Below are 20,188 nucleotides of genomic sequence, written 5' to 3'. Positions count from 1 at the left end.
CTTGCTCTGTATCATGAAGTCAGTGCCAATAGGATAATGAAATATTTCAGATGTAAAGTTCTTGTCTCAAACTAGAAAAATTTAGAAAACCCAGCCTTAAATACTTATCTCAAGATATCTAACTATGTATGCAAATTTAATAGATGTTTTCCATCTTGACATCTTTGCTGCTAAAGAATGAAAGCAGAAACTGGAAATAATGCTCCTCATTATCACAGGAGTGTAAATTAGTGAGTGTTTTCTAACTATTTGGAAGCTCCAGTGGATAGCACCAGGGAAAGTCCACAGGGATGTTTCATATGTCAGAGGAACAGATTCAGATTAATGAGTAATGAATGAAGCATCAGCTTCCATAGTATCCAGAAAGAAAAGCTCCTCACTGCATGTAATTACTTCATTCAGAGAGACTTAAGTTCTGTGACAGTGGTTCTGAAGAAAAACATATTTAATTACATTTTCATAGAAGGCATGTATGAAAGTTTTATATCAGTCAAATAACAGTGGGGTGCAGATCAGTTTTGAACTTTGTTTTAAACACTTGTCTGTTGCCCCAAAGCATCAAATAAAATCCTGGTAAAAAAAATTGTGTACAATAGCAGTGATTATAAAATCCAGCAGCATATCCAAAATTTACTTTCTTGTGTGAACAAGCTATCTTCACAGAAACAGAACCTTAAAATGGTTAGCTGGACAAAACATGGCAGTTTTGTTGTGGAGAATGTGGTGAACTGGATCAAGTTAATGAATAGATAGAATGACTGGAGACAGAAATATTTTACGTAGTCTCTCAGTACTTTACCAAGTTGATTGATTTAAGATGTAGTAAAACTAGAAATAAATCCAAATATGTTTCTGTTTTAAACCTAAACACAAAATATCTTCAGACAATGCTAACTGCACCATCTTAGTGAAAATCTGCAGTAACTATAAAATTTTGATTAAAAAATCAGTATTTCCATTTTCAGTTTACACTGCTTTAAGAGTCAAAGTTTTTTCTTGCTCTTTCCCTTTGCACATAGAGACAGGGTGGTCAGAAAAGAGTTCTTTGGGCCTTTGGCTAGATGAAAAGCAAGTCCCTGGGTTCATCAAACTAAATTGCATGCTTTAATGTTTGTTTGGTCTTCCATGTTCTTCTGAGGAACAGAGTTTAACAGTAAAGACAGAGAGCCTAAGCTATAAAACTGCCAAATGGGTCCAAAAAAAATTGCATTAGCAGGACCTAGGTCCTTCTTACTCTCCCAGTCCTATAGGAGTCAATGTGTCTTTGCAAAGTCATCACAATTCAGCACATCACACTAAGACCTTTGTTTTAGGGGTTTAAATTACCAGAATGACATTTTTTTGCTACCGCTTTGACTCATTATTTTGGGAGAGGGAAGAAGTTGTAGGGGTTAATTCTTATAGTGATGTTTTAAGTAAGGAGTGTTCTATTAATAAGAAGTGTTAGAGTTGCCTTTGAAACATTGAGGTCTGTGTAAAGCTCTGAATAAATTCTGAGGTTGATGTAAACATTAAGAAAATTATTTGGAGGTAAATGCAATTGATTTCTTGAGGTTAATTAATTAATTATTTTACCTCGAAAAATCTCCAGCAGTTTGCATTTTCTTAGTTAGGACTAAGCAGTCAGCACCATACTGGGATGATAACGTTTTTATGTCTTCAGTGGTTTGATCTGTGCTCACAGCTATAAAATAGGAACCTACAGGTTGTGTATCTGTCTGTATCTGTGTATGCATAGTTGCCATTATTGCACTTGGATTTTGGCAACTGGGGCAAGGTGAGGGGCTCGAAAATACCTGTTTCATTTTCATGAGATTATTTATGTGTAAAACTGTGATGCCTGGTATTCTGCTGGCAAAAAAAGTTATGTGATGTTTGTGTGCAGAGGAAAGATTTTCTTGTATGTTGTAAAGTCTTTTTCTTCTTATATGTTGTAAAGTCTTTTAAAACATAAAAATAACAAATACCTGGGTTTAGCTACCATTCAATCAAACAGTAGCAGCAGGAAAAAGATAATTTACTATTCAACCTTAGTGGGCCATGCTTATTTTATCACCTAGGTGCTATTCTAGCTGAGGAATTGGATGCATCTGTGATATCTGTAAGCAGGATCAGATTAAGATGCAGAAGGGGTTTTTTTGATGCTACTTGAACAGATATTTCACAGGAAGAAGAAAGTAGGATCTATAAACTGTGGTATGTTTCAAATGCTGACTCTATTGGTCTTTAGTGGTCACTGGTGAGTTAAAAGAGGAAGATCATCATTCCCCTAGAAATGGGGATCTGCTTTTTGATTATTAAACAGATTGATTATTTTGATTATTAAACAGGAGCGTATCAACCTCTCTCTGAGGGGACATGTAAGTTACTGTAGTGACAGTGGTCAGAAGTATAGACCATGGGTTTTCTTTATTCCTATGGCTGTCCTGGAGCACACTGTACAAGAAGTCTCCAAATATTGCCTGTGATTGTTTCAGGTTTTGCAAGTAATGCTTCATATAAATTCATAGGAAAAATTTCTTATCAGATTCACTTAATCTGTTGTGAAAACAATTGGTAATGAATAGTCACATATGTTCATATATGACCATATATTTTGATGGTTCTATTCATGTGTGTTTTGGGTTGGAGTTACTAGGCTTTCAGCTAGCTGTCCATCTTCTTGTTCTTTAGAGGAGGTGAAGAGGACACTTCACCCTGCATGAAGAAGCACGGAGGCAGACTGCTATTGGTAGATCAGTGTGGTAGATAGTGGCTTTGGCACTCTGAACTGGTGTAGGGTTTTTTTAAATGGAAAATGATCTTGCCTTTGCATGTTTCTCTATCCAAGTGCTTTCAATCTGTTGGAAATAGCACAAGTTACTTTTTCCTGTTTATGAGTCGTATTTGCAGGCACAATTGTAATGATAATTTGCAGAGGTGAGTTATGCAGAATTGACTACTTTCCTACCAGTAATAATCATATTAGGCACTCTGTATACTCGTAGAAGACCCATTCCCTGTGTATTTTTAAAGTGCGTTCAATTAGATGTGCTGTGATGATATGTATCTTTGAAAAGTGAAAAGCTCCTTCTGTGCTTTTCTTTCTTGGTTTGGAAAGAAATGTAATCAAGATACTGAAGAGTTTATTCAAACCTCATATGTGAAGTACGTTAAGATGACAATGAGATTTTCTGGAGTAGAATTCATTGTACTGTATTGTTCTGTGCCTAGATGGATGTAGTTATGAATATGAACTAGTTTGTGCTGGTTTCTACTACTGAATTTACTGAGCATATTTCATTCAGTGATAAAACAATATTCAGAAATCAAGTTTCTGGCAGATTTTTATTTTTCTTTTCTTCAGTCTACTGTCCTTTAGAGAAAGACAATTTTTTTCTCACAAAGAAATGTTTGGGGTGCATTTGGAAGTATATGCATTCAAGTATGTTAAAAAGAGCCTCAAAGCAAAATTCAAAATTAAAAGAGAGGTTGTTTCACTATTTCTTTGATACAGGTACATAATGCTGGCCTTATTTATGAAAACACTGAGGTTTCACTTTATTTATCTCATATGCAAGCAGGGATATATGTCCAAATACATGTCTAAACATTTCACTGATATAAAGGTGTTATCCCAAACACATACAGGAGTAGTATCTCCTGTGGTTTGTCAGCATTACCTGTCTTGCATTTTAACAATCTGGTCTATGATTCTGTGCCTTTTCAGGCAGACATGTTCTTCTGAAGCATCAGTTGACAGGCGCAGGTTACAAGCTCCAAGTTTGTGCCATTTCTTACTACCTCAGATAGCATGTTGGAGCTCTTCCTTAAAAACTGCTTGGCTGCTTGGTCTGGCCAAGTGATGTTAAACCCCACATCAATGTGGCAGTGTTCCACAAGCACTTGTCCTTAGTTCTCAGTTCCCTTAAGCCTCATTCCCTGCACTCCCCACCCAGCCAATTTTTCCTTACACATAAATTGTGCAGTTAAAAAACAATCTGAACTTCACTTGTCACCTTTGCCTTTGGTTGCTAGTATTAATTACTCAACACTTAGTCTAGTTGTTGTTACCCTTCCTATCCAGCAATAGAGGACAAATAAAGGCTACTGGTTTCCTGTACTGACATAGCAGGTTGCAGTACTGCTTATATGAAAATCTTCAGCACTATGTCCAGTCATTTTCAGTTGTAGATGAATTTTGCATGTTCTTTGTTATATGAAGGTGTTCAGTTCCCTCTTTCCTTCCTCATATTCCACATACATGCAAATGCTTACTGCCATGAAGAGAGTTAATTAATGAAAAGCACCTCAGCAGTTCTATTGTCATCAAACACATACACAAATTTTAGGTGTTCCTGGTAGACCATATTGTCTTAGATGTTTGAAATGTCACAAAATGCCTAAAGCTTTGTAATTAATTCCTGCATGAATATTGTATATTCATACAGTATTTTGCAAGTCTGCTTTTGTTGGCTTTCACAAGTGTGGATTACATGGGGAACTTCACAAATCACTACAAGACCAGTTAAATCTGAATCACAGACTCATTTAGGTTGGAGAAGACCTCATTGGGACCAATCTTTGACCAGTCACCACCTTCTCATCTAGACTATAGCACTAAGTGCCACATTCAGACATTTGTTGAACACCTTCAGGGATGGTGAATACTCCTCCTCCCTGGACAGTCCATTCCAATGCTTAACAGATCTTTACATTAAGAAATTCCTCCTGATATCAAGACTGAGTCTTCCCTGGCACAGTTTCAACTATATACTCTTGTCCTGTCCATTATTATCTGAGAGAAAAGACCAATCCCCACCTGGCTACACCCTCCTTTCAGGTGGTTGTAGAGAGCAGTAAGGTCCAGATGATCCTCTTTTCTCCAGGCTACATAGCCCCAGCTCCCTCAGGGAGTCCTAATAAGCAGGACTTGTGCTCCAGATGATTCACTAGCTCTGCTGTCCTTCTCTGAACATGCTCCAGCACCTTGGCATTCTTCCTGAAGTGAGGGGCTCAGAAATTAAGACGGGATTCAAGGTTTGGTCTCCCCAGTTCCGAGGACACAGATATAATCACTGCCCTGGCCCTGCTGGCCACACCATTGTTGATCCAGCCCTTTTTGGCCACCTTGGCACATGCTGACTCATATTTAGCTGTCTGTTGACTTGCAGAATTAGACTATATAGTCTAATGCACAAGTCTAAAATAGTTTCAGAGTAGAGGCTGAGGGGAAGACTGGACTTGCTGCAGGTTCCTCAGGAACCCAAGGAAAGTAATTCTGATTGGAACCTTGACTGCTCATAAACTTTTGGAGGAATTAATTGGCAGACATGAGGTGTGAATATAATTTTAACTAAAAGGAAGGACTAGTGTTCATTAGTCATTATTAGAATGAAATTTCCTGGTTTTTACTACAGGTCATATTTGTATTGTCTACAAGATGGAGTATGTTGGTTTTTTTTAATTGACTTTTAGAATGTTTTTATTTGTATAGATGTATTAGTACTTATTCACAAGTCTTTCAGGTTCACTGAAAGCAGTGAGCAGACAGCTTTAGGATGGTCTTTTGTTTTTTGTTAAAAAGTCCAAGTGAAGAAAGAATACTGACTACTTTACATAGATAATTAGGGGCATAAAATAGAGATGAATAAGTAGGAAGTCTCCGGAAAATAATCATACAGGGGGAGGTCAGTTATTTATCTTGGTTAACAATTTTGCTTTTAGAAACTTCTAAGATCTTCACAAACTGTGAAGAAACATTTGCCAGTGCTGCTAACTGTTGTGCTTATTGCCTCATACAGTTTCACTGTCTCTCTGGGATCAATTACTTGTGGCACCGCCTCAAGCAACCACTTTTGACTGGCCTGGGTATTGAAGTTGAAAGTAACTTGGTGTGGGTAAAATCAGAAAGGAGAATAAAGTACATGATCATTTTAATTTCCTACAGCCTTGTGTAATGGGCCGTGGAAATGAGTGAATGTTTGTCTGCAAATCATAGACTGGAGAACATAGATTCTGCATATATTGGACTTAATGTAACTGCTTCTAACCTTTCTGGTGTGTTGCACAGGTTAATATTCAGCCTTCTGAATGGCACCACTCCATATTGCTGCCACAGACCTGGTTAGGATTTATGAGTCGAACCTACAGTGCAGTCCTGCAGGTAATTTTGAGGTGTATATTATTGTGGACATTCATGCTTATTCAAGTGATATGGGTTTTAATTTTACCAGTAAGAGCTGGTAACTCATAAGTTAAAAAAAGTAAAGCTTGAGGTGCTTGATTATAACATTTATAAAAAAGAAATAAAAATGAGTCTTCAGCTACTGACAGCACAGTCTGGGATGCTTTATAGAAGTGCAGTTTCTATTTACAGTTCAGGTTCATGCAGGTTTGTTCATGTGTCAGCTTACAGAAAGTGTCAATTTTTAGAATTTTTAGAAGATGAAATATTAGCTAGAGCTCTGACCTATTGCTTGCATAGAAATTTTGAAATAGTAGTGCCATAAAGGAGACAGAAGCTATCGAGATGATTCATTAAAAAGAACTTCCCCTTAATCAGCATGTCATTCTGCTGCACTGTAAGAGACTCCTCTTTCAATTTTTTCAACCTTATCTAATGATTAAGAAATATCTTAAATTCTCTTATTAGGTTAGCTGACCTGGTATCTAGAGCAATGTAGTATAATTTGATTTTCAACAGGAAAATTATCTAAAAAAAGTTCAGCAAATAGCTTCCTTCCAGAATGCTCTCTTTGTGCTACTAGAAGGGTTTATTTGTTTGTATTTCCAGGCCACATCAGCTGTTTTCAGCACGAGCAGCTCAGGTTGCTGAACAAATTCTAGAAGCTTTGCTCCTTGTTTTGCTGTGCAGCAAAACATATGCTTCTCTCACATTTTCAAAACAATTTTTATCTTGACCATCAACAAAATGCAAGATCCTCCACCAAGCCAACCCCATTACAAAATAAGCAGCAACTATTCAAATTGCAGGTTTAGGTCTTGGGGGGCATTGTCTCTTGCATTTAATTACTTTCCTATTTTTCTTCCCTTCCAAGGCAAGATTTCACACAGAGCTTAGCCTGTACCACATTTTTTCTAAAGGATCAGTAGGATTTCTTGCCATTTTACAGGACAGTAGAGCCTGTGTTTGTTGCTTCTTACTTAATCCTTACACTTTTCTAGTACATTTCCTCAGAGGGGGCCAAAAGAGACTGCAGTATAAGATAAGTAGTCTGGATAGTACATAATTCAGTGTTTCTGAGCTGCTACACTGCCTTCTTTTTAGCCAGTGTGTTGATGTACTCCTTTAATCTCTGTGGAAGGTCACTTTTTGAGTGAGACCTGGATTGTCAAGATTCACTGTATTGTGTTTTCAGGTTGGTATGTACATCCAAACTACAAGCATTGAATACCAAAAAATACAGCATATGTATTTTTTCATTTAAGGCCTAATAATCTGCTAAGGAGCAGTAATTCACAACCTAAACAAGTTAAGTTATAGTTATCTTGATTTGTGACAGAATGTTAAAACAAAGCTGCTTTAGGTATTTTTAGATAACATGTATGTTACAACATGTTACAGCATGTTAGAGGGCAGAATCTATATCACCTCTTTAAATATACAGAAAGAATGGTGTAGGAAATCACAGGGAGGTCAGAGTTATGTAAACTAAAAGAATGAGGAATATTGCCCTAAGTAGAGCATCAAGAAAGCAATATTTTGCTGTTAGAATCCATTTTAGCTATCAGGCTTCTAAAGCTCGGTCCCTGCTTGTTGTAGCCCTTCCCAAGGGAACTTGGCTCTGCATGTACTAGATCGATGCCTCAGTGTTTGTGGTCATTTATGCCATCTGCAGTTTGTTTTTCTTACTCAGAACAAAAAATTATAGATTCTTCTCCCTAATATATTGTATATTACAGTGGGACCCCTATGCAAAGCAGTCAAGGTCACTTATGAGCTTGCCCTTAGGTTAGGCTACATGTGTTTCCTGAATGTTCTCTGAAGAAATATTATGTAAATAAAGCTTAAAAGATCCATTTTTTACTTTTTTTTGCAATTCTGCAGGGGAGGCAGGCAGAACTGGAGATGCAGTTAAAACATGGAAAAGAGGATCCTGAAGAGGTGCAGTACAAACAATTTACAGCCTGGCTATGGTAAGAAAGTGCCTGTGTGCTCCTGACCACTTGTAGTGGCAAGTAAGGGGACAGAGGAGGACAAGGTTTAAAAGCCTTCAATTTTACAAGTTTAAAGACTGTATGAGCACTAATGAAAAAGGAACCTGAAACTCAGCAACAACCAACCACCAGATACAGTGACCATAGTGGGAGAGGCAAGTGGAAAGGAGGAATATTGGGTAATTGTAAGGGTTTCCATATGCGTGGGTTCCCCTCTGCAGAACCTGAAAACTTTGTAGGGTGAGCAGCTGGAAAGAGTGAAGTAATGCTGTGGTTTTATAGGATGCTAAAGGAGAAGGATTATGCAAAGATAAAAATTCCCTTCTTGAGAGTTTAATGAGCTATTTCACTGAAAATACCTTGATGAAAGAAATGCAAGTCACAATCTGACATATGTCATGGTGGACTGATGCTAAGTTACCATTATTGAGTGTGAGAATTTTGTTTAAAGCAAACACATGATGCACACCCTGATCCATATTCTGCACTAATTCTGTTGTTGATAGGTGAGAAGGGTGTCTCAGTCAGGATTTAGCCATGTACGTGCATGGCCAGGAGAAGAAGGTGCAAAGTGGGAGGCTTTACAAGAGAAAAAAACTATCTATCCATGGACAGTATAATTATCTGGGTTTGTGCTTGTTCATAAGTGTATTGGAATCAAAATATGTACAAAGCCAAAATGCTTTTTGCGTGTTTCAATCCAAAAGGTGTGTTATTAAGTCCCACTCAAGAGGAATTCAGAATTTGTTCTGAATTCTAGCTAATTCTGGAATAGAGGCTTGCTTTGTAAGATCCAGAATGCTACAGTGTTGTAGAAAATTACTTTATTAGTAACTGATCCTTCTCTTGATAGGGTATAAAAAGCCTTCATAGATTTCTCCTGAAAGAATTTCTGTTCTTTATTTCCTAAATGGTAATAATGTAAGCTATGTCAAAAGTGAACAGAATTCCCTTTATCAGGAAAAAAATCAAAGCAGGAAATTAACTGGAGCCCAGTAGTAGCTTTAGTTTCTTTTCCAGTTCACAATTATTTACTTGGTTCTTCAGGGCCCTAACTTCAGCATCTGTTAAGCATTTTTGTTGCTCACTAGGGTTAACCTAATTGTGGACAATGTGGTATAAACTTTAGTGTTAATCCTTTATTATGTAAATTTTGCAAATATTTTTGGTGCAAATTTGCATTGGTGGTTACCAAGTTGTAAATGTTTCTAGTGTTGTGGCTTTGAAACTGTGTAAAAGCAGTGGGAATGTGAAGAAAGATCTGGGTAGATTTCTTTGAAAGCTTGGGTGTAACTCAGTCTTATACAGCTCTGTTTTAGGGGACATGCATTTTCAGTCTAAAGTTGTTTTTTTATGTAGAATGACATTCATGGCGATAACAGAATTGTATGTTTTAGAATAGAGGATCTCTCTCCTCATCCACACCTTTCAGTGTAGGAGATTAATTGTGTCTCTGCTTCAGTCTTGATATGAATGCAAAATGAAACAATTGAAAACAAGCAGCCTGTTATAAATCATCTATAATAATGTGTAAGAAATTGTAACCACTCCTATGGCTTTCATTTAAATTGATTCAAGTTTATATACCATGTTATAGCATAACTGCCTGTAGTGGTTTCCAGAAATAAACTGTAGAATAAATTTTAATGGTTGTCCTTTATAAAGCATTCAGATTTCATTATGCTAGAACATAGCACAATGATCTGGAAGCTTAGGCATTTGATGTGCTCGTGAACCAGCATTTTACAAAGAGTGGTATTAAGACAAATAAGAGCCCTTTATGAAACACTGGGAGTGCACATGAGCCTGAAGAAACTTGGGGTGGTGCAAAAATTTCTTACCGATTAAATGCTTGTAATTATTTTGCACTGTTTTCTCATTGGCTGATACAGTTGTTAACCTGTAGATCACAGCCTCATGTAAGACAGAAGAGGAATTTAGCTGAGATCATGCTATACAGTAATAACTGTGGTGTAAATTCTTTCTGTTCTCATGCAGGGTCAGAGATATGTTGACCGATGTCATCAAAGGTGCTTCCAAGTAAGGACTGCTAAATTACTACAGATGATGTTTTTTCCCATATTTTGAATAAAGAGTGGGACACTGCTTCTTTTCCTCCTAGATCTTTTTAAGATGATTTTTGCCTTCATTAAGTTTAAAGCATCCAGGTTTTATGAGTGTGTGGATTTAGAAGTTTCTCTCTGAGGTACATAATAAAATGTTGCCTTTTAGAAGCTTAGGAAATTATTTAAGGCAAAAGATACTGAGAGACTTCAAAGAACTTAACTAAGTACTTTGTAATTATTTGCAAGTACCTCTTATCTGAGAGAAGGTAATTTCACTGTTCCAAATGATGACATTCCACTAAGATGGAATGTTTCTTGTTTTAAAAAGCAAAATAGAACTCCAGAAAATACTTTTACTGTGACAATGATGTCTTTGGATCTGGAATAAATGCCAGGTTGGCTGTGTAAATATATTTTCACAGCAGCAGTCAAGGAGGTTTTTAGAAATTGAAGACTGATGCGAAAAGTCTACTGGCCTGTAAGTGGTCTTGTACAGTCAAGTTGTTCAGGTGCTTTTGTAAAATGATGTAAGAGAGTTCCATCAAGATTATATTGCAGTTTGTTTTTCTAGGAATAACTAGAATATCAACATACTTCCTTATACTAAACTGAACACAGTTATGTTTTCTCTGGTTTTTGTCAGATTTTCTTACTTGATTTCCTTAAAGGTTTGCACTGTCATAGAAGTGATGAATCCTATCATTTTCCATGATGGTAGTGTTTTTGTAGTGTAAGGAAATAATCAGAAACTTTTTTTTAAGCTGATAATAATGGCTGCTCTGCTAAATCTTCTCATGCTGTGAAGCGGCATCTTGCAATGAAGTGGCATCTGCCTCTCCAGCATTCTCCATTTGAAGATGTTTTTGTTTTGTCCTCTATGGAAATGGTACTAGCTAAGGCCAACTGCTGCATTTCTGTGAGTGCTACTTGCTCTGCAGGGTAGCATTCCTTATTATAGTGAAAGAAAGCTTCTGTTTTTATACAACCATGTGTGTAGTAGCCTTTATATAAAAGACAGACAAGAAGAAAAAATACTGAAACACTTCTTCCCTCCATTCTTTCTCTAATTCCTGAAGATAAATTGTAACAGATTGCTGCTGAGCTAGAAGAGAGCCCAGTGCAGTTGCCAGGGACAAAGACCTTCCCTCCTGGATCATCTGTAGCATAACTTTTCTGCTTTGATAAATATGTTTTGTTGCCAGCATCTCTACCGTGTTTCTTAAATGTTTTCTTTTTTCTCTTCAGAGACAGCCCAGTGGTGAAAGGAAACTCTATTTTTGCTTTAACTGGTCTTGCAGTTGCTGTAGCCAAATATGAAAGCAGCCTTTCTTCAGACACTGAAGGGGTACCTGAGGTGAGTGAATCTGGGAGAGGTCCATTCTCTTTGTGGAATACAGAGAAGTATTGACCAGGTGTTTGGGGGGGCTGGTAAGTGCATGTGAAGTACTTTACATTTTCAAGTTCAAATTTCATCATACTCAGTGAATGCCGTCTGTCACATTCTGTGGTACCCAAGCAGGTAGGGTATGCATGTGCCTTGTCACAAGAAGCATAATGTCTAAATAGTCATTTATTTGGCCATTTTGACAGATGAGATAGAGGTCACTCTATGGACACTGAGCCAGCCAAACTCTTTCATAATTTCATAATTTTTGGCTCTACTGAATAGTACTTGTTCAAAAGTAGTGTCTGGAGAGCCAGCACTGACAAATAAATGATGATACTTACACTACATAGGAATGACAAAATAATCTCATTCATGATGGATCACAGCTGGAACATCATCAGCTGAGCTTCTGTTTAGGTGGAACTTGCTTTAAGAAAATATAATTATGACCAATGGGGTTTGATTTTTGTAGACGGAACCTGATTTTATTCCTATGAAACAATGGATTTCCATGGTCACGGAGACCCTCTTGAGTATTGTGAATAGCCGCTACCAGCCGAAAGGTCAGGTCTTCCCATGGTTCTACCAGGTATGTGCTGTGGTACAAAAGGCAAGGCAATATATCTGTATTTCATACCTGGAGTTCTAATAATGAAGTTTCCTGGTTCTGTTTGAGCTATAGTAGTTGGAATAGGGGAAAATCAAGACTCTTCTTGCTCTTGTTAATTTTCTTTCATTGTACTTTCTGTTTATATTTGTGTTTGCTTGAAGTTTTTGTCTTTATTATCAAAACGGTAAAAGCCACATGCAAGGAATGTCGGATTGCAATGCATCTGTACTGCTGTTTGCTCTGTAGGTGTTTATTTTAAATTCCTCAAATGCTGAGTGTTGTCACCTGGAAAAGGCATAAGAGAAAAAAAATGCTGTCTTTTGTGTTTTTTTGTGTTTTTCTAGAAATCTTACTCAGGTGAAAATACTGCTAGTATTATAGCTCGAACCTGTGCAGCCACAGCTTTGTCTCTTCTGGTACCAATTTTCATTGTATCATGCAAAGAAAAGATTGAGGAGGTCCTGAGTATGCTGACTGACAGGTTACCTGGGAAACCAAATGCTGACGAGTCTCAAGCTGTTCAAATCCACATGGGTCTAGGTTTGGGGATGTTCATCTCACGTTTATATGAAGAAAAAGTCAGGTGAGAACTGCCATATTTAATGTAGTTGCATAGGTAACTTCCTTTTTCTTCATGTGGCATTAAGATCTGAGGAATTAAAGTATTTACAAGTCATAGGCAAATGATTCTTGAAGGGTTTTGTGATGTTTTTTAAATGGTGCCTCTTATTATCAGTCTTCCCCCCCCCACAATTTAGCCCCTCCAGAGCTATCCTAGGTATTTTGTCATTCCTTCAGGATAAGTGACTAATTTTCATAATATTGTAAGGTACAAAGAGCAAAGCAGTCAGCTAGAAGAACAACATATTTTTTTTTTAATGGGACTAGTTATGCTGGAAGACATAGTTGTAAAATAATTCACAGCCCTCATTGGTTCCTTTGTAAGTGGTGCTCTGAACATGTGACAGTGTTCACTTACATCATGTGAGTTACAAATGTGAGGATGGAAGTAGTGTAATGAGCTGTCTTTAAAGCATGCTGTTACAGCTGTGTTGGTAGCACACAGGTGTTCTGAAGTTGTTAGAAAATGCTTCCTTTTCAGAAAGGTTGGCCTCACTTGCAAATTTCTGGTGATTCCTGAGAAATTAAGAATTAGGTTTGACTTTATATTCCTCCAGAGTTTTGACTACTAGGGATTTTTTCTTCTTGTATACCCATAAAAAAAATTTAATTAGTGTACAAGCACAGGTACCAAACAGATTTGATTGTCATTGTTAATTTGCTCAGTGAAACTAATGTTTCTAAGGCATCTGATGTTGATGAAACTGAGGCATTGCTGAATTCTAATTTTCATGTTTTGGTGTCTTGATGCCTTGCTGCCACTGACTCAGTCATATAATTTGGGAATGGACTACCTTTGGATGTTTAGTCAGTGGGACAACTGAGCTGCATACAAGCATTAAAAGACACTTAAAGAGAATGAAGTTACATCAGCCCAGTGTTTTGGAGTATGTGAATCAGTATTTTGGGGGTTTGTGTTTGTTTCGTTTCTGTGGTGAGGGATGTTAAGTGAATACATTTTTCTAACCATTTATTGCAGACTAGTTTTACTCTTTCGCTACACTGCATGGTTTGAAAGCTTGATCTTACACATTCTTCAAAGCATTGTATTGCAACAAATCAAAACTCATAGGAATGTAGCTATAGCTTATATCAGATTATAGATCTAGTTTCCATTAAAGATGTCCAGTTCATTATGAAAATTGAGTATATGTTTTATAAGAGGGGTATACGTATGACATCTTTGGAGTGAGATATAAATGCGTCTTTTTTATCAGTAAGTTAGGCAATGAGGTGGAGAGCGATTGAGAAAGCTAATAGTGTGAAATGTCATGAATTTTCAGCTTATGAATAGTTACACATCTACCTGAGATGATGTTTATCAAGTCCTTCTTCTACTGTCAGGCATTGGATCTAATTTTTTGTTCCTGTTTTGGTTTGGTTTTGTAGTGATTTACCTGGTCAACAGATGAACTTCGTTCTGATGAAATCCCTGGATGTGTTGGAGAACTGTTGCTTTGACACCAGTCTGGAATACAAGTGAGTTTTCATTTATTACTGGTGATACTTTATTTCGAACTATACCTTTTAAATTCACACTTTCTTCCTTAATTCTACACAGAAAAGTATAAGAATTAGACAAGGAGACAGCAGGTTCTGAGTACTTGCGTATAATCACCAGTTCAGGCAGGCTGGAAAGGCCCTTTGGAGGTATGCTCCCTAAAACAGAGTCAGTCACAGACTTTGCATTGCTTAAGTTTTTAAAGTTAGAACTTGAATCTCCTTAGACAATAAAACACCTGTCAGTTACCATGAGACAGCTAACTTAGCATGGCAGGATGTTTCTTCCACAGCAGTCATTTCTCTTTCAAATCAGGGAAGGAGCTGCAGTATCTTGATTGGCTCAGTGTGGGTGCATAAGGTTTTCTTTCAGTTTGAGCATTATTCTGCCCAGCTCTTCACTGTTCAAAAGAAACAGCAATAATTCCCATTTTCCTTTGCCCTCCTTTCTCCAGTGCACTTTCTGAAAAGCTCTGAGGAGTCATAGCTGTGCACCATTGGGCTGTGAACCTGTAGAGCTTAGTGAGGATTTCTGTTGCCTTTTGAGTGGCACAGGATGAGACACACAGTACACAGAGACTCTACCAGCTGCGCCCCTTTGTCATGCCTATTGCTGGTTTGTGCAGCCTGTTAGCTGGAGATCAAAGCCTCAGACAAGAGCCAAGCCAGACTTTTCTGGCAGTGAGAGGTTGCCAGAAGAGTATGAAACAATGGCAAGCAGGAGAGGGAAGATTGAAGAGAGGGGTTTTAAAGGTTTCTAAGGTGTCTAGTACAAGTTCTCTCTGTGAGCAAAGAAGTAATGTAGAGCTGTAAATGTTGCAGAGTTGTCCAAGTTTTGCATTTCTACTTGTAAACTGCTGTTCCAGAGGAAGGTCCTTTCCATCCTTTTCATCAAATGTGACAAAGGCATGATCAGCTGTGAGGCATAAGCATTTTCACCAGTGTTTCACTCCTGCTAAATCGGTGATTTTCTTTTTCACAAAAAACAGACTGACAGTGTTTTGAGCATAGGTCTGCTAAGCAGTGCAGGTGTGGCAATCAGTGCTGTCCAGGCTCAGGCTGCGCCCAGTGGAAGGCAGGACTCCCTGCAACCTGATGCTTTGGCAGTAAAACACTTAAAATATGCTAGGAAATCTGAGATATCGTGTAGATGAAAAACACCTAGTACTCATTTTATGTAGCTCACAAATAAGGTAGCCAAATGAGAGCAATTGTTAGTTACAAAAAGTGGGGCAGAGAGGTGAAGTTTTATTCTTTCTTTAGTGTTCAATAATGTTTTAAGTCTTTATTAACTGTGAATAATATAAAATACTATAGCTCTAATGAGAAACTCTATTTTCTTTCTATGTCGTTTTGTCAACAAGCAATAGTGTAAATTTGAATTTAGAACTCTTGTATATAAGCCATGCCCTTGTTTTATTGGCTAGTCATTAATTCGGATATACCAATTGCTTAAAAAGGTTTGTTTGGTCTTTGCTGAAAAAAAATATCACTCCCAAGACACCCCTCTGTGTCTTCTAGCCATGCTCAATCATCCTTAATCCCCAGTTACTGTAAAACATTGTCTTAAAAACATGACTGAAGTTCTTTTCAGATGTCTCTTTTTTACCTACCTGAGTAAAAGCAGCAGCTTTTTTTTTCTTGGCCATTTTTAAGTTGGATAGGAGAATGCCTAAGATCCTAGCCATGTTCATTTCACTGCCTGCTGCTTGCTACAAGCAGTGTCAGGGAGATGTGCACAGGGGGAAAACAATCATCTACAAATAAGAGCAACTGGGGATGTGTGCCAGTGAGAGATCATGTTGAGAATGAAAACTGATGAAATAAGTGTCTGCTGTGTTTTAGTATCTCATGATGGAAGCCAGAACTGTTTGGAAGTTTTCTGACAAACCTGATGACTTGGAATTTGTTATGGGAGCACATAGGCAGAATTTAGTAAAAGATCTTTGGTCCAGAATGGAATTTCTGAACAAAAATCTGATAGAGAGGTGGAGACTCTGGAGATGTTTGTGCTAGCTGCCCTATTAAATTATGTCCTTTGAAACTATGTTCTTGTTGCAATTTTAAGTATCCTCAGCATCAAACAGTTAGTTGTGCTGGATATGTCTACCTTGATGAAGCTGCTCCACTGTAGCATATGCAAATTTTAGTACGTACAAGTTAGAATGCACACCTGATCATTCCTGTTAGGAAATGCAGGTGAATACCTTAATTTCTTACCTGACTAAGAAAGCCGACTTAGCAGTTCTCTGCCTTAATGACTAATTTTATTACTTTTGCAAGTGAAGCAGCTCTTGAAGGAGTCTGACAGCAGCAGATGCTAATACACTCATTGAACCTGCAATTAGTATGTCTAATTGGGATTTCCTAGTTTATATTATCAGGACACACAGAAATTTGAATCAATACTTCCTTTATACTAGTTTATGGCATTTGTTGTTGGGGCTACTTGTTCTTCAGAGACAGAAGGAATAGTGAGGTTGTATGTGTAGGACTTATTATTTAAATAAACACTTTCTTCTTTTGCTCTTCTTTCGTCTGGTGTTTCTTGAAAATGATGTGTGAAATAAAAACCATTTGCAAAATTGACTGTGGTAATAAATTATCTACAGGGCTAGTTATCAGGCAAGGCCAAGCGGTCTTCTTACTCACAAACTTTATTAGGGTTTAAAGGGAGTTCAGAGCAGCCAAAGCATACTTAATCTTTTCTCTTTTATTTTCTCTTAAAGCACTGGATGTATTTTAGGAGTAGGACTTGTTCTTTCATTTATGAGTCACAGTAGCCAAACAGAATCACGAGTGCATGTTTCTGCTTCATTGCGAAAACTCTACAAATACCTGGACAGCAGTGAGGACCAAAGCAGAGGAGTCCAAGAGGTATGACCTATTTTATCACAAATTTTAAGTCTTCCTTTTATTTTGTTTCCTCCCTTTAATAATTACAGTCTTTTTGCTGAAACTTTCTTTATCTGTGATACTGGAAGGCTTAATTTCTACTTTTTCTTTCACAATATGTGGGTTTATGTCTGCTGGGAAAAAAAGTGATAATAACAGCAACAATAAGAATAGAATAATGTGTAATCTTGCAAAGACATTAAGAAACTGCCTGAAGATAACAGACATGATCCTTTAAAGGTCTTCTTTAATTCCTTAACCCCAAATAAAACTGTTGAAAGTTGGATCATGAGTAACTATGAATATGGGTCTCTTACATACAGTTGTTTACTGCTCAGCTGATCTACTAAAAGTAGACAACAAGTTACTCTTAGAGATAACTTAAGTGCTAATACTTCGTCCTTTCAATATGCCTTCTGTATATTTCTTTGAAATTTTGTGTCACTAGCTAATGTGAATTCTGTACTTGTGCATGCTGCTATGCCCCCATTTACGTTTTCTTTATGTTTTGAGCACTTAAACTGAGCCCTGCATTTCAGGAAGTTTTTTTCCAGGATACGTCCTGGAAGTTTTGACATGGTCCATGTACTTAGCCTATAACTCTGCTGAGGTAAAACTTGAGAATGAAAACTGATGAAATTCAAATAGTTTGCCGCAGAAAACAAAAATCAGAACAAGCAAATGTTTTGCACGAGAAAAGCAACACTGTCTGTATATGATATATGTAAGGCTGGAGCAGCTGAGCAGTTGAGTTGCGTAATCCTCTGTTTTTCTTACAGGAGTCAATAGAGATTGATAGCATTATTCTTTTCCCCCTGTTGGTAGTGTTCTGAAAGCTCTTTATTAAACATCTTCATAGATGGAGTTTTATTTTTTTGGCAGTACATATGTGTTGGGGATTAGCCTTTTGCAACTTACAGTTCATGCATTAAAATTACTTATAGCTATGAAATAATTTATGTGTCCCCAGAGATCTCCAAGTGCATTATTGAAATTAAACTGAGTTCAATACAGCAACTTCTGAGATGAAAGGCAGCAACTGTTTAACATCATGAGACAGTTTGGGAAGAAAAAGAAAACTTACCCTTTGCATTTAAAACCTCTGTAAGGATTTGTAGAGATGAGTAAAATTTGGGCAGCACTCTAGGATGAATGCTACTATATGAGATGCACAGGAGGCTCTTTCAGAACTGTAGGTGATTTGCACATAACCCATTGGCCTGCTGCAGCAAAAGGTACAATCTGCACATTACTTGCTAGAGGTCAAATTGATGTCAATCCTGCGCAGTAGGTAGGTGCTCTCTGCTTCCCTCAGAGTCGTGTTGTTCTGCTGCTTAACTTTGGTACAGAGGAGGTTACAACAAAGCACACTTTGTTGGTAGTTCACTTATTCTCCATGGCAGAACAGAAAAGCAATGTTGCTGGTGAATCCTTCTGCAAGGATAGGAGGCTGGTGTTGTGGGATGTGTGTGAGAGGCAGTTCTATGTGCTGATTTTCTGGCCTGACAGACCTGCTTGATGGGAGCACAGCATGCTGAGTATGCTTACATAAATAATGATCAGATACTTGTATTTAGAGAATACCTACATTTGTGTGGAAGGTCAGGAGTTTGACCTCTGTAAAACCAGAGGTACTTTGAAGCTTTAGTTGCATTTGTTTAACATTATTAGCATGAATGAAGAGTCTTTCAGAGAGGGAATAAATATCTGGAAGTATAAACTGAAAATGTTACATCTTTTCTGTCATGCTGGCACATTATTCAATGTGACCATTGTTACATTGAGCTTGATTAGAGACTAGTTAATGGAATAAAATGTTTTTCAGGTACTTGCCTATTCTGTGGCCTGTTCCTGTGTCGCTGCTTTCAGTGTTGGAATAATAGAAGCAGCTGAGGCTGAGAAGGCTATGAGCAAGCTACGGACCTTAGCAGAAAATAATCAGCAGGTAATAATTCTGTATTTGGGCTTTACTTCAGTTTTCTTTCTCTCTTTATCTATTTAGTATTGGATACTGCTTTTCCTAAACTGTAATTCAAGACAATTATGTTGCTCCACTTTCATCATTAATTAATATTGATGAATGTATTTTGCATACCACACAATTACTAAGATTACCACTTGATTCATTAATGCATATAGCAATTACCAGACAGTGAAATAAAAACAAGTTGCATGTGTTTGATTGCATTTAGAAGAGAAATTATTACATTTCATGTCTTTAGTCCCTGTATCTTGCCATTTTTTGTCTCTTTTATAGCATATTTCTATAATTTCTTTTTCTTGGTGGAAAAATACATCAAATGTGCTGTTCTGAATTTTTGCTGTGCCTGAACAACTGACAGTGCATAACCATAAACATAGCCACAGCTTCCTACAGGTGTGTGTTTCATCCCTAGTGTCCTAGGGTACCCCTCAATTTGCCAAAAATAATCTCAGTATTTTAGTGCGTTCTTTTCTGGTTAATGTTTGCCAGGAAATGAAGTAGCCAGAGGAGGCAACCATTTTGAATCAAAGCCTGCCATTATATTAATCAACTGTTCAGAATGTTTATCTGAAAAATAGGAAGTCAGAGCTTACTACCTGTGCTAGACTTCATGTCAGAAAATCTGCTCTAAAACCAAGGCTCTATGTGTCAAAGATTTAATCTTAGAAAATCCCATGTCACTTGAAATAAAGTATCTGGTATTTGAGACAAAGATTGTTGGGAAATAATAAATATGTGAGTAATGTTTCAATAATAAATGTATAAAAATATAGATTCCTTTGTAAAATCTGTTTTAATAAGTTCTTTTTCACCTTACAGACCTACAGTTTTGCTTTAGCTTTAGGTGCAATAGTACATGGATTGTCAGCTTGTGGTCATGGGAAAGCTGAAGACCTGAGTAACAGACTAATGGCAGCCTGGATAAAAATTGTGCTTGCAGAGGTAAAGGAGTTTCTATGCATATC

The 20,188-nt window shown here is 37.3% G+C and overlaps 1 protein-coding gene across 2 annotated transcripts in view; it reads left to right on the top strand.

The window, feature by feature from the left end:
- FOCAD (focadhesin) overlaps nucleotides 1-20,188 on the top strand; it is an 89,743-nt gene that overhangs the window by 55,318 nt on the left and 14,237 nt on the right. For both annotated transcript variants that reach the window (XM_059492507.1, XM_059492508.1), the window contains 10 exons: nucleotides 6,053-6,145; nucleotides 8,051-8,139; nucleotides 10,159-10,200; nucleotides 11,472-11,580; nucleotides 12,086-12,202; nucleotides 12,568-12,806; nucleotides 14,234-14,323; nucleotides 17,074-17,221; nucleotides 19,065-19,184; nucleotides 20,043-20,165. In XM_059492507.1, coding sequence (XP_059348490.1) covers nucleotides 6,053-6,145; nucleotides 8,051-8,139; nucleotides 10,159-10,200; nucleotides 11,472-11,580; nucleotides 12,086-12,202; nucleotides 12,568-12,806; nucleotides 14,234-14,323; nucleotides 17,074-17,221; nucleotides 19,065-19,184; nucleotides 20,043-20,165 — 1,170 coding nt within the window. The remainder of the gene's footprint in view (nucleotides 1-6,052; nucleotides 6,146-8,050; nucleotides 8,140-10,158; nucleotides 10,201-11,471; nucleotides 11,581-12,085; nucleotides 12,203-12,567; nucleotides 12,807-14,233; nucleotides 14,324-17,073; nucleotides 17,222-19,064; nucleotides 19,185-20,042; nucleotides 20,166-20,188) is intronic.

Source organism: Ammospiza nelsoni, chromosome Z (assembly GCF_027579445.1).
Source record: "Ammospiza nelsoni isolate bAmmNel1 chromosome Z, bAmmNel1.pri, whole genome shotgun sequence".
Taxonomy (NCBI): Eukaryota; Metazoa; Chordata; class Aves; order Passeriformes; family Passerellidae; genus Ammospiza; species Ammospiza nelsoni.
Note: the sequence above shows the minus strand (reverse complement) of the source record. Positions and strands in the feature narration are given on the sequence as shown.